This window comes from Schistocerca nitens, chromosome 11, assembly GCF_023898315.1.
Source record: "Schistocerca nitens isolate TAMUIC-IGC-003100 chromosome 11, iqSchNite1.1, whole genome shotgun sequence".
NCBI classification, from domain to species: Eukaryota; Metazoa; Arthropoda; class Insecta; order Orthoptera; family Acrididae; genus Schistocerca; species Schistocerca nitens.
Window position 1 is genome coordinate 135320449 of NC_064624.1, and position 14768 is coordinate 135335216.

At 47.2% G+C, this 14768-nt stretch overlaps 1 protein-coding gene across 1 annotated transcript in view; it reads right to left on the bottom strand.

Moving 5' to 3' along the window:
- Nucleotides 1-4206, bottom strand: part of LOC126212712 (odorant receptor Or2-like) — a 144026-nt gene extending 139820 nt beyond the window's left edge. Inside the window, exon 1 of the mRNA XM_049940124.1 lies at nucleotides 3740-4206. Coding sequence (XP_049796081.1) covers nucleotides 3740-4206 — 467 coding nt within the window. The remainder of the gene's footprint in view (nucleotides 1-3739) is intronic.
- Between the last annotated feature and the right edge of the window lie 10562 nt (nucleotides 4207-14768).

Genomic DNA, 14768 nt, shown 5'->3' on the forward strand with positions numbered 1-14768 from the left:
CGGGTGGACGTACCGCCGAATTGCTCAACACGTGGGGCGTGAGGTCTCCACAGTACATCGATGTTGTCGCCAGTGGTCGGCGGAAGGTGCACGTGCCCGTCGACCTGGGACCGGACCGCAGCGACGCACGGATGCACGCCAAGACCGTAGGATCCTACGCAGTGCCGTAGGGGACCGCACCGCCACTTCCCAGCAAATTAGGGACACTGTTGCTCCTGGGGTATCGGCGAGGACCATTCGCAACCGTCTCCATGAAGCTGGGTTACGGTCCCGCACACCGTTAGGCCGTCTTCCGCTCACGCCCCAACATCGTGCAGCCCGCCTCCAGTGGTGTCGCGACAGGCGTGAATGGAGGGACGAATGGAGACGTGTCGTCTTCAGCGATGAGAGTCGCTTCTGCCTTGGTGCTAATGATGGTCGTATGCGTGTTTGGCGCCGTGCAGGTGACCGAGGCACACAGGGCCAACACCCGGCATCATGGTGTGGGGAGCGATCTCCTACACTGGCCGTACACCACTGGTGATCGTCGAGGGGACACTGAATAGTGCACGGTACATCCAAACCGTCATCGAACCCATCGTTCTACCATTCCTAGACCGGCAAGGGAACTTGCTGTTCCAACAGGACAATGCACGTCCGCATGTATCCCGTGCCACCCAACGTGCTCCAGAAGGTGTAAGTCAACTACCCTGGCCAGCAATATCTCCGGATCTGTCCCCCATTGAGCATGTTTGGGACTGGATGAAGCGTCGTCTCACGCGGTCTGCACGTCCAGCACGAACGCTGGTCCAACTGAGGCGCCAGGTGGAAATGGCAAGCCGTTCCACAGGACTACATCCAGCATCTCTACGATCGTCTCCATGGGAGAATAGCAGCCTGCATTGCTGCGAAAGGTGTATATCCACTGTACTAGTGCCGACATTGTGCATGCTCTGTTGCCTGTGTCTATGTGCCTGTGGTTCTGTCAGTGTGATCATGTGATGTATCTGACCCCAGGAATGTGTCAATAAAGTTTCCCCTTCCTGGGACAATGAATTCACGGTGTTCTTATTTCAATTTCCAGGAGTGTATGTGGGTAAAGGTGAGCCGAACCCCATATTTTACAGACAAAATGACTCTCGATTTACGGTAATCCAGCATGCGTGGTTATTACGCGGAACGTAACTATCGCATGAAACGAGATTTACCTGCACGAAATTGGGTGAACTTATTCGTCTACGAAATACAGTTCGAAAATTAAATCAAAAATAGCTCTCGTCCCTGCTGGGCACGTTTCCCTTATTTGTAAGCGGAAACCGCTGCCAGATATTCGCAGTTTGGGTGTCCTCTGCGCCGTTGTCAGCTCACATGGTATTTGGCTGGAAAGTCCCTGACTGTACAGTAAGTCAGAACTTGAACATTTCTCTCTGTCTTTAAGGGTTGAGGATGGAAAAAAATGTATATTCAATGTATTTTGCCTGCTACATCTTAATTTTGGATCAGATGGGATCAATTAATGTATTTCCACTTAGTTATAATTTTGGTTGAGATGGGACAATTTAATGTTTTTCCTTAATAATTATAATTTTGATGCACATGCGATAAATTAATGTTTTTCCATGCTAGTTACAGAAGTGCCAGTTATTTCTGCTGGTTTTTATTAACTGACAACTGCGTGTGTTGTAATAAGTTGATGGAGGACAGAGTCAACAGACGCTGAACCTAATTTCACCTCCCTAAAGGTAACGTACTGTATTTGGTTTATTTTTTGTTAGAACTTGCATGCAACAAAAAGTTGTTGTTTATAGTGTCTGGTGCATTCAGTATCGATCACCATTCCCCCTTATCAAGGCTATAGGCAGTGTTGCAGAGTATTGCGTGATGTCACCTGGGGGTCACTAATTTTTTGTCTGGTGTGCTTAAGTGAATTAGGCATTATCATTGCAGCTCTCATAAGAAAATAATAACTCTAATAAAGAATTTAATACTCAAAAGAAAGGAATTAACTCGCAAATTGCTGTTTTGATTCCGCATCAACCTCTAGAACGTTTCAGAAGAAATGAAGATTTGTGCCAGACCAGGACTCGCATCCAGATTTCCCACTTGCCCCGACCGCTCATCTTAACCACTTTGGCTATTTGAGCACGTGTCCAGGAGCAGCTCTAGTCTCCAGTAGTCCTGGTGCCTGCTCTGCCTTGTGCTCTCACCCACGCAGGGTGACAAAACTTTTCTCCTGTCACCGCCTTGCTATGGGATGGAGAGTGTAATGGAGCATCTGAGACGAACGACAGGTGCATTGAATCAAACAGAGCTTGGATGGCATGTACAGGTACAGCTGCCCATGCAGCTTCAACACGATACCACAGTTCATCAAGAGTAGTGACGGCCGTATTCTGACGAGCAAGTTGCTCGGCCACTATTGACCAGACGTTTTCAATTGGTGACAGATCTGGAGAATGTGCTGGCCAGGTCAGGAGTCAAACATTTTCTGTATCCAAAAGGGCCCATACAGGACCTGCAGCATGCGGTCGTGCATTATCCTGTTGAAATGTAGGGTTTCACAGGAATCGAATGAAGGGTAGAGCCACGGGTCATAACACATCTGAAATGTAACGTCCACTGTTCAAAGTGCCGTCAATGCGAACAAGAGGTGACCGAGACGTGTAACCAATGGCACCCCATACCACCACGCCGGGTGGTACGGCAGTATGGCGATGACGAATACACGCTTCCAATGTGCGTTCACCGCGATGTCGGCAAACACGGATGCGACCATCGTGATGCTGTAAACAGAACCTGGATTCATCCGAAAAAATGACGTTTTGCCATTTTGCCAGGTTAGTCGTCGAGTACACCATCGCAGGCGCTCCTGTCTGTGATGCAGCGTCAAGGGTAACCGCAGCCACGGTCTCCGAGCTGATAGTCCGTGATGGTACAAACGTCGTCGAACTGTTGGTGCAGATGGTTGTTGTCTTGCAAACGTTCCCATCTGTTGACTCAGGGATCGAAAGGTGGCTGCACGATCCGTTACAGCCGTGCGGATAAGATGCCTGTCATCTCGACTGCTAGTGATACGAGGCCGTTGGGATCCAGCACGGCGTTCCGTATTACCCTCCTGAACCCACCGATTCCCATATTCTGCTAACAGTCATTGGATCTCGACCAACGCGAGCAGCAATGTCGCGATACGATAAACCGCAATCGCGATAGGGTGCAATAAGACCTTTATGAAAGTCGGAAAAGTGATGGTACGCATTTCTCCTCCTTACACGAGGCATCACAACAACATTTCACCAGGCAACGCCGGTCAACTGCTGTTTGTGTATGAGAAATCGGTTGGAAACTTTCGTCATGTCAGCACGTTGTAGGTGTCGCCACCGGCGCCAAGCTTGTGTGAATGCTCTGAAATGCTAATCATTTGCATATCTCAGCATCTTCTTCCTGTCAGTTAAATTTCGCGTCTGTAGCAAGTCATCTTCGTGGTGTAGCAATTTTATTGGCCAGTAGTGTAGAGATTTGAGCCCCTCTTGGAAGTATGCTCGGATTACCGAAATGGTTAGAGCGACTGCTCACGAGGAGCGCGACATTCGGGTTCGAGTCCTGGTCTGGCATTTGTTCTGAAATATCCAATAACTGACATGGAACCATAATTGCAGTTTGCGAGTTAATTCTTAATTGAATGTGGCTGTTGAAAGTCAACACAATGTTTGAGATATTCCATTACAGTACAATGTTAAAGCAAAGGGTTTAGTGAGCTTACATGATTATCATCTGATGATGCTGGATATTCTTCACGAGGAGTCGGTACATGTGAGATCTGGACGTGCTTGTGCGGACACGGAACGAGTCTCCCCGTGCAGTGTAGACGGCGTCTGTGGAGGTCTGTTCGGCGAGAGAGTCACCGTCCCGGCTTTCTAGACTGGCGGCAGGAGCTACGGGAGACGGTTGCAGGGAGGCCACGTTGAGGTTGAGGACGTCGAGTTCGGCGGTGAGGTGCAGCATGAGCGTGACGAAGAAGATGTCGAGGAAGAGGCCCGTCAGGTTCATGACCACGTTGGTGACGGCCTGCACCGCGTAGACCAGCTCGTAGTTGGGGGAGCGCTGCAGGTCGAAGGGCGCCCACACGGGTAGGGGGGTTCCCCTGGTCGCTGCCGTGCAATTGGCTGCCGGGGCAGACATGGCGTCCACGAGTGCCGGCGTCAGCACCCACAGCAGCGCCGGCACCATCACCGACACCTGGACAGCACAGGCGTTGCTCTGTGGGAACCAGCTAGGCAAGTAGCACGTTATATACAGGGTGTCCACAATGAGACTCCAACATTTGAACTCATAAAATCTGACAGGAAACACAATTTATTGACGAACAAATACAGGGAAATCACACAGCAGCTCATCAAGTTTTCATACACAGGTGGACGGTTCAGTACACTTGAACATTGGGGCCACGGGTAGCGTGAAGAATGTTGTTGTTGTGGTCTTCAGTCCTGAGACTGGTTAGATGCAGCTCTCCATGCTACTCTATCCTGTGCAAGCTTCTTCATCTCCCAGTACCTACTGCAACCTACATCCTTCTGAATCTGCTTAGTGTATTCATCTCTTGGTCTCCCTCTACGATTTTTACCCTCCACGCTGCCCTCCAATACTAAATTGGTGATCCCTTGATGCCTCAGAACATGACCTACCAACCGATCCCTTCTTTTAGTCAAGTTGTGCCACAAACTCCTCTTCTCCCCAATCCTATTCAGTACCTCCTCATTAGTTATGTGATCTACCCATCTAATCTTCAGCATTCTTCTGTAGCACCACATTTCGAAAGCTTCTATTCTCTTCTTGTCCAAACTATTTACCGTCCATGTTTCACTTCCATACATGGCTACACTCCATACAAATACTTTCAGAAATGACTTCCTGACACTTAAATCTATACTCGATGTTAACAAATTTCTCTTCTTCAGAAACGCTTTCCTTGCCATTGCCAGTCTACATTTTATATCCTCTCTACTTCGACCATCATCAGTTATTTTGCTCCACAAATAGCAAAACTCCTTTACTACTTTAAGTGTCTCATTTCCTAGTCTAATACCCTCAGAATCACCCGACTTAATTAGACTACGTTCCATTATCCTCGTTTTGCTTTTGTTGATGTTCATCTTATATCCTCCCTTCAAGACACCATCCATTCCGTTCAACTGCTCTTCCAAGTCCTTTGCTGTCTCTGACAGAATTACAATGTCATCGGCGAACCTCAAAGTTTTTATTTCTTCTCCATGGATTTTAATACCGACTCCGAATTTTTCTTTTGTTTCCTTTACTGCTTGCTCAATATACAGATTGAATAACATCGGGGAGAGGCTACAACCCTGTCTTACTCCCTTCTCAACCACTGATTCCCTTTCATGTCCCTCGACTCTTATAACTGCCATCTGGTTTCTGTACAAATTGTAAATAGCCTTTCGCTCCCTGTATTTTACCCCTGCCACCTTTAGAATTTGAAAGAGAGTATTCCAGTCAACATTGTCAAAAGCTTTCTCTAAGTCTACAAATGATAGAAACGTAGCTTTGCCTTTCCTTAATCTTTCTTCTAAGATAAGTCGTAAGGTCAGTATTGCCTCATGTGTTCCAGTATTTCTACGGAATCCAAACTGATCTTCCCCGAGGTCGGCTTCTACTAGTTTTTCCATTCGTCTGTAAAGAATTCGTGTTAGTATTTTGCAGCTGTGGCTTATTAAACTGATTGTTCGGTAATTCTCACAGCTGTCAACACCTGCTTTCTTTGGGATTGGAATTATCAAGTCTATAATCGATTTCGTGCTGTGTGTTGCGGAGCATCTGTTGTGTGACAGAGTTGATGACCATTCTTATGCGCTGTTTCAAGTCTTGCAGGTCCTTTACTGGTGCAGCGTATACCCGATCTTTCACATAACCCCACAAGAAAAAATTGAGGGGGGTTATGTCGGGCGAACGTGGCGGCCAAGGAATTGGCCTCCACGCTCAATCCATTGTTGCGGGAATGTGTCATTTAAAAATTTTCGGACATGAAGGCCCCAATGGGGTGGTGCACCGTCCTGTTGAAACATCACATTTGACTGCAGGTCTGTTATCTGTGGCACGGCAAATTGTTCCGACATGTCCAGGTAGATAGCTCCATCCACAGTCGGCTCCTGAAAGAAAAACAGCCCAACAATGCGATTTATCATTAAACCACACCACACATTAACTTTCTGACTGTCGCGCATGTGTTCCCTAGGTGCATGTGGGTTTTCGGACCCCCAGATGTGCACATTATGACGATTGACAGCCGCTGATGAGTGAAAGGTTGCCTCGTCAGTAAACATCACGTGTGATAAAAATGTCTCGTCCGTGGTAATGCGATCTAACATGACACGTGCAAATTCTTCTCGCTATGGTCGATCATCAGGCTTGATTTCAGGCACAACCTGCACTTTACATGCGTACAAACGTAATCGCTGATGAAGCACTTTGTGCACTGTTGAAAGTTTCATACGAAGTTCTCGTGCTGCCTGTCGCACTGACTTCTGTGGACTTGTTCCACATGATGTTCGCTGATCCCAGGCTTACCACCACCGTGCCCTCTCGCAACACTCCCAGTATCCAAAAACTCTTCACACCACTTCTTTATAGTCTTGAACGACAGAGGCGCTTTGTTGTAAACTCGAAGAAAGTTGAAACTTCCTGGCAGATTAAAACTGTGTGCCCGACCGAGACTCGAACTCGGGACCTTTGCCTTTTGCGAACAAGTGCTCTACCAACTGAGCTACCGAAGCACGACTCACGCCCGGTACTCACAGCTTTACTTCTGCCAGTACCTCGTCTCCTACCTTCCAAACTTTACAGAAGCTCTCCTGCGAACTTTGCAGAACTAGCACTCCTGAAAGAAAGGATATTGCGGAGACATGGCTTAGCCACAGCCTGGGGGATGTTTCCAGAATGAGATTTTCACTCTGCAGCGGAGTGTGCGCTGATATGAAACTTCCTGGCAGATTAAAACTGTGTGCCCGACCGAGACTCGAACTCGGGACCCTTGCCTTTCGCGGGCAAGTGCTCTACCACTGAGCTACCGAAGCACGACTCACGCCCGGTACCCACAGCATTACTTCTGCCAGTACCTCGTCTCCTACCTTCCAAACTTTACAGAAGCTCTCCTGCGAACCTTGCACTGAGGGGTCGCCGATTTTGTCTCTGCATACCACTAGACCACTTGTGCACGCTCCTTCATATCCTCCATTTTGCTAAAACAATTGATTGCAGCTCCGCTACCGCCACCTGGAGTATCAAATTTGCACACTACAAACTTGTTGAGTTGCTCTGTCTGCCCCTTCAGGATTCACAGGTCCACCATCTCAAATGAGAAAGATATAGCATATTAAAATGTTGGAGTCTCATTGTGGACACCCTGTATTTAAACTGACAGACTCTGGGAGGTTGTAGGGGACATAAAAAAAAATATTTTTCCCCAATGTCATTTTTTCCTATGGCGAGTATTTAAACCAGTAGAGGAAGATTTCTCTGGCGGCAAACTAATTAAACCTACAAACACTTTTCCATTTTTTATGACCAAGAGACAACACATTGACACAACCCAATTTCAATTACAGTAGATTTTCAAAAATGCCTCCATTGACACTTAAACAAAGGTTACACCGTTGGATCATGTTCTGTCTGACACAGGCAAAAACCTCAGGAGTATCCTGAATTGTTCCTGCTGCTGCTACTATCCGGGCAACTAGATCCTCTTCTGATGCAACAGGGGCTGCGTAAACAAGGTTGCGCATCTCTCCCCACACAAAAAAGTCCAGAGGGGACATATCTGGGGATCGAGCATGCCATGGTACAGGATACTAAAATGTAGACTTTCACGGCCGGAAATGTCATGTCCATTATGATTATCCGGGCTGTTGTGCCGTGGTAGGTTGATAAATTTCGTCTCAATTCCCAACGTTTCGTTCCCGTCTTCGGGAGATATCTTCAAGGGGGTCTGTAGCTCGATGGAAGGTCCAACACAGCCACTGGCTCGCTACGTTTGGAAGAGCACAAGGGCAATTGTAGAAGAGGAGAAACGGAACGATCAGCTGTTGTGTAGCATGCTTTCCAGCCAAGGAACCACCATATTCCTTTCGAGGAGACGCAAGTACTAGCGGCCACAAGCGGATATTACGAAAGGCTCTACAGGGAGGCAATCGAAATCGCTAAACTAATAATTTCAGTCGAGAGAGGAGGCCGTGTCATTTGACGGTATATGGATGCCGGTGTTGAAGAAGATGTGTACCACCCGCCCACTACTGGGTGATGGCAACGGCGATGGGCGGCAGCGGACAGCGGCCAATTGCACTGACGTGTTCAAAACACGTGACGTCACGCCGCGGCGCGGGAGCGCGCGGACACGGAATTTAGCGGCAGTCAGTAGCGAACCAGCGGGTGTGTTGGACTTACATCGAGCTACAGACGCCCTTGAAGATGTCTCCCGCAGACGGGGACGAAACGTTGGGAATTGAGACAAAACGCATCAACAGACCACGGCATAACAGCCCGGATAATCATAATGGACAGGACCAACTCTGCCAATCCACGTTTCTGGGAACCGTCGGTCCAGGAATCGACGCACACGACGACTGAAACGTGCCGGTGTCCCGTCATGTTGGAACCACATACGTTGTCTTGTAGGAAGCGGGACGTCTTCCAGCAATTCCGGCAATGCTGTGGCTAGAAAATTGCAATATTGCCTGCCATTTGATGGCCTAGGTAGCAGATACGGCCCAATTAAACAGTCCCCAACAACACCGACCCACACATTAACGAAGAACCTCACTTGATGAGCGCTAGTAACTGTGCAATTTGGGTTATCCTCACTCCAAACATGCGAATTGTGCATGTTGAAGACTCCATCACGCCCGAACGTTGCCTCATCGGTAAACAACACAGAGGATGGAAATGTAGGATGCATTTCACACTGTTCCAGGTACCACTGCGAAAACTGTGCTCTGGGTTGGATAATCAACTCGTTCCAGTTTGTGGACACGCTGTAAGTGAAATGGACGTAACAACTGCTCTCCAAGGACTGATTCGTCCCCATGTTACGTACAATCGCAAGAGTGCAGATTGCATGATCCCGTTCCACATGCTGCAAGACAGCTTCCTCAAATTGCAGCGTTCTTACCTTGCGACGGCGTCCCTGTCCAAGTAATCTGCTAAATGACCCGGTCTCACGCAGACGTTGGAACACAGCAGCAAAGGTCGCATGATGCGGGATACGGCGATTAGGATATTGTTGTTGACAAACCCACTGTGCAGCCCGTCCATTGTGGTGCACTACATAGTACGCACCAACCAAATCACTATACTCACTCCAGGTCTATCGATCCATTACCAAACAGAGAAAATGCACTACTACACTGGGGGACAGCAATTGCCTACAACTGAAGAGCGTAATACGGCCTTTAACAACCGAAGAGCGTAATCCGGCCTCCACCGGTTTAAATAGTCCTCATAGGAAAAAATGACATTAGAGAAAAATATTTGGTTTGATGTCCCCTACGACCTCCCAGTGATTGTCGGTTTAAATACTCTTTATCATAAAAAAAATGGAAAAGTGTTTGTTGGTTTAATAAAGTTGACGACATAGAAATCTTCCTCTACCGGTTTAAATACTCCTCATAGCAAAAAAAGACATTAGGGAAAAATGTTTGTTTTGATGTCCCTTACAACCTCCTAGAGTTTGTCGGTTTAAGTACTTTTCACCCTGCATATATGCACTCAAAACAGTGGTGATGCAGTGGTTAACACGTCAGGCGACAGACTTTTATGAGGAGGGTATTCAAAATCTGGTACAACGTTATGACAAGTGCCTCAATATTGACGGAAATTATGTAGAAAGTAGATTAAGGTACAGGCTTTCATGTAAAACTAAAATTATTGAGATATCTTAGAAGGTCTTTTCTAAATTTCAAAACGGTACTTAAAAAACACGCCTCGTATCTTGATTTATATCTACAGAAATGGGGTCATGGAGGTTTGTGCTCATCAAATCAGTCGTATATTAACACCATCATACAGGGTGACAATTACTGAACTACACTCATGCTCATAAATTAAGGATAATGCTGATACATTGTGAAACAACGCCCTGGTGGGCGGTTTGCGGGTTTAAATCACCTCAGAGTGTGACCATGCGGTGCATTTGACTTCCGGTCGTCGCACGGTGGCGCTGGCAGCAGTCCACATACGCAGAGGTGTGTTGGTGCACGTCAGAGTACGGTGCAGCGATTAAGTGTGCAGACGTTTTCAGACGTGCTAGTGGTGACTGTGTGTTGAAAATGGCTCAAAGAACACAAATTGATGACGTTATGAGGGGTAGCATACTAGGGCGACTGGAGGCTGGTCAAACACAGCAGGTCGTAGCACGGGTCCTCCGTGTGCCACAAAGTGTGATCTCAAGATTACGGCAGCGATTCCAGCAGACAGGAAACGAGTCCAGGTGCTGCAGTACGGGACGTCCACAGTGTAGAACACCACAAGAAGACCGATATCTCACCATCAGTGCCTGCAGACGGCCACGGAATACTACAGGTAGCCTTCCTTGGGACCTTACTGCAGCCACTGGAACAGTTGTCTCCAGACAAACAGTTTACAGACAACAGAACAGACATGCTTTATTCGCCCAGAGACTTGCAAGGTGCATTTCCCTGACCCATGGTCACAGGAGAACCCGTAAGGCCTGGTGTCAAGAACACAGTACATGGTCATTGGAACAGTGGTCCCAGGTTATGTTCACGGACGAGTCCAGGTATAGTCTCAACAGTGATTCTCCGCCGGGTTTTCATCTAGCGTGAACCGGGAACCAGATACCATCCCCTTAACGTCCTTGAAAGGGACCTGTATGAAGGTCGTGGTTTGATGCTGTGGGGTGGGATTATGATTGGTGCACGTACACCCCTGCATGTCTTTGACAGAGGAACTGTAACAGGTCAGGTGTATCGGGACGTCATTTTGCACCAGTATGTCCGCCTTTTCAGGGGTGCAGTGGGTCCCACCTTCCTCCTGATGGATGATAACGCACGGCTCCACTGAGCTGCCATCGTGGAGGAGTACCTTGAAAGAGAAGATATCAGGTGAATGGAAGGGCCTGCCTGTTCTCCAGACCTGAACCCCATCGAGCACGTCTAGGGTGCTCTTGGTGGACGTCTCGCTGCACGTCTTCAAACCCCTACGACACTTCATGAGCCCCGACAGGCACCGGTGCAAGAATGGGAGGCTATACCCCAGCAGCTGCTCGACCACCTGATCCAGAGAATGCCAACCCGTTGTGCGGCCTGTGTAGGTGTGCATGGCGATCATATCCCATACTGATATCGGGGTACATGTGCAGGAAACGGTGGCGTTTTGCGGCACACGTTTCGTGGCAGTTTTCTCAACTTATCACCAATACCGTGGACTTGCAGATCTGTGTCGTGTGTGTTCCCTATGTGCCTATGCTATTAGCGCCAGTTTTGTGTAGTGCCACGTTGTGTGGCACCACATTCTGCAATTATCCTTAATTTATGAGCATGAGTGTATATGCACTGACAGGAAGTATTTAAATAAGAATGGAAAGACTGGTAAAATCTGGCTCCAAGACAGATCAGTTTGGGTTCGAAGGGAATGCGAAAACGTGTGAGGGTAACACTGGTACTACACCTGGTCTTAGAACATAGGCAAAAGAGACACAAAACTACATTTATAGTATTTGCACGTTTATGGAATACTGTTCACAACGTAGACTGGAATACACTCATTGAAATTCTGAAGGCAGGTCCGATATAATACAAAGAGTGGGAGGTTATCTTCAACCTGTGCATAAACTGTACCTCAGTTATACAAATCAAAGGTTGTGAAAAGGAAGCAGTAGTTCGGAAGGGCGTGAAACAGTTAGTTAGTTAGTTAAATGTTCCACGGATCATTTTGCATGAGACATCGCAATGATGCGAAAAAAGTCATTTTAGATTCACATAGCATATTAATTTGTACATTCAACAGAAACAAGCGTAACTTCAGGTGTGCCCCAGGGCAGCGTAATAGGTCCTCTGCTTTTTACGATTTACATAAACGATCTGGTTGATGGCATTGACAGCCATATTAGACTGTTTTTCGATGGTGCTGTAGTCTACAGGAAAGTAGTATCACACGAAAGTTGTGAACAAATCAATGAGGATTTGCAGAAAATAAATGCGTGGTGTAATGACTGGCAGTTATCTCTCAATATTAACCTACTGCGTATTACAAGGCGAAAATCCCCATTAATGTATGAGTACAAAATAAATGATCAGTCTTTGGAAGCGGTAACATCAGTCAAGTATCTGGGTGTGACTATTCGAAATGATTTCAAATGGAATGATCAGATTACACAAGTAATGGGTAAGGCGAACTCTAGATTGAGGTTTATTAGTAGAATCCTGAAGCGATGCAGTCCTTCAACAAAGGAAATAGCTTACAATACGTTAGTTCGTCCAGTCTTGGAGTATTGTTCGTCTGTATGGGACCCTTACCAGTTGGGTCTGATTCAAGAGACTGAGAAGGTCCAAAGAAGAGCAGCAAGATTCGTGACCGATACATTTAGCCATCGCGACAGCGTTACAAATCTCATAGAAAGTTTGAAGTGGGACACACTTGCAGATAGGCGACGCGCTAAACAGGAGGGGCTGCTCTCTAAATTCCGAAATCCGATCTTCACCGAGGATGTAGAGCATATATTATTACCACCAACTTTCAAATCGCGTAATGATCATCGTTCAAAGATAAGGGAAATTAAGAGTTCGTACTGAGGCGTTCAAACAGTCGTTTTTCCCTCGTGCGGTCCGCGAGTGGAAGAGGGGGGGGGGGGGGGGGGGGAAATATGACTTTGGCGCGAATTGTGCCCTCCGCCACACACTGCTTGGTGGCTAGCGGAGTATATACAGGGTATTTCAAAAATGACCGGTATATTTGAAACGGCAATAAAAACTAAACGAGCAGCGATAGAAATACACCGTTTGTTGCAATATGCTTGGGACAACAGTAAATTTTCAGGCGGACAAACTTTCGAAATTACAGTAGTTACAATTTTCAACAACAGATGGCGCTGCAAGTGATGTGAAAGATATAGAAGACAACGCAGTCTGTGGGTGCGCCATTCTGTACGTCGTCTTTCTGCTGTAAGCGTGTGCTGTTCACAACGTGCAAGTGTGCTGTAGACAACATGGTTTATTCCTTAGAACAGAGGATTTTTCTGGTGTTGGAATTCCACCGCCTAGAACACAGTGTTGTTGCAACAAGACGAAGTTTTCAACGGAGGTTTAATGTAACCAAAGGACCGAAAAGCGATACAATAAAGGATCTGTTTGAAAAATTTTAACGGACTGGGAACGTGACGGATGAACGTGCTGGAAGGTAGGGCGACCGCGTACGGCAACCACAGAGGGCAACGCGCAGCTAGTGCAGCAGGTGATCCGACAGCGGCCTCGGGATTCCATTCGCCGTGTTGCAGCTGCGGTCCAAATGACGCCAACGTCCACGTATCGTCTCATGCGCCAGAGTTTACACCTCTATCCCTACAAAATTCAAATGCGGCAACCCCTCAGCGCCGCTACCGTTGCTCCACGAGAGACATTCGCTAACGATATAGTGCACAGGATTGATGACGGCGATATGCATGTGGGCAGCATTTGGTTTACTGACGAAGCTTATTTTTACCTGGACGGCTTCGTCAATAAACAGAACTGGCGCATATGGGGAACCGAAAAGCCCCATGTTGCAGTCCCATCGTCCCTGTATCCTCAAAAAGTACTGGTCTGGGCCGCCATTTCTTCCAAAGGAATCATTGGCCCATTTTTCAGATCCGAGACGATTACTGCATCACGCTATCTGGACATTCTTCGTGAATTTGTGGCGGTACAAACTGCCTTAGACGACACTGCGAACACCTCGTGGTTTATGCAAGACGGTGCCCGGCCACATCGCACGGCCGACGTCTTTAATTTCCTGAATGAATATTTCGATGATCGTGTGATTGCTTTGGGCTATCCGAAACATACAGGAGGCGGCGTGGATTGGCCTCCCTATTCGCCAGACACGAACCCCTGTGACTTCTTTCTGTGGGGACACTTGAAAGACCAGGTGTACCGCCAGAATCCAGAAACAATTGAACAGCTGAAGCAGTACATCTCATCTGCATGTGAAGCCATTCCGCCAGACACGTTGTCAAAGGTTTCGGGTAATTTCATTCAGAGACTACGCCATATTATTGCTACGCATGGTGGATATGTGGAAAATATCGTACTATAGAGTTTCCCAGACCGCAGTGCCATCTGTTGTTGAAAATTGTAACTACTGTAATTTCGAAAGTTTGTCTGCCTGAAAATGTACTGTTGTCCCAAGCATATTGCAACAAACGGTGTATTTCTATCGCTGCTCGTTTAGTTTTTATTGCCGTTTCAAATATACCGGTCATGTAGATGTAGATGTAGATGTACAACATTCTGAACATTTCGAAGGCATTTCTTTTATCACTGGGTAAGTGATCAAAAATGTTTGTTACAGTATTGTGTGCACTCCTTTTCGATTCCAAGCGAACGCAAAAACATGTTTGGCACTGAGGATTGTCTCACAATGGAAACTCTCCATCGCACACGCCTCAGATTTAGTGATAAAATGGCCCAGTGGACAGCCCGTCAAAACATGAACACTGATCAGGCATGAAAACAGGAAGGAGGCTTACTGAACTGTGAAGAAAAAAGAAGCAAAATAGAAACAGTGAACGG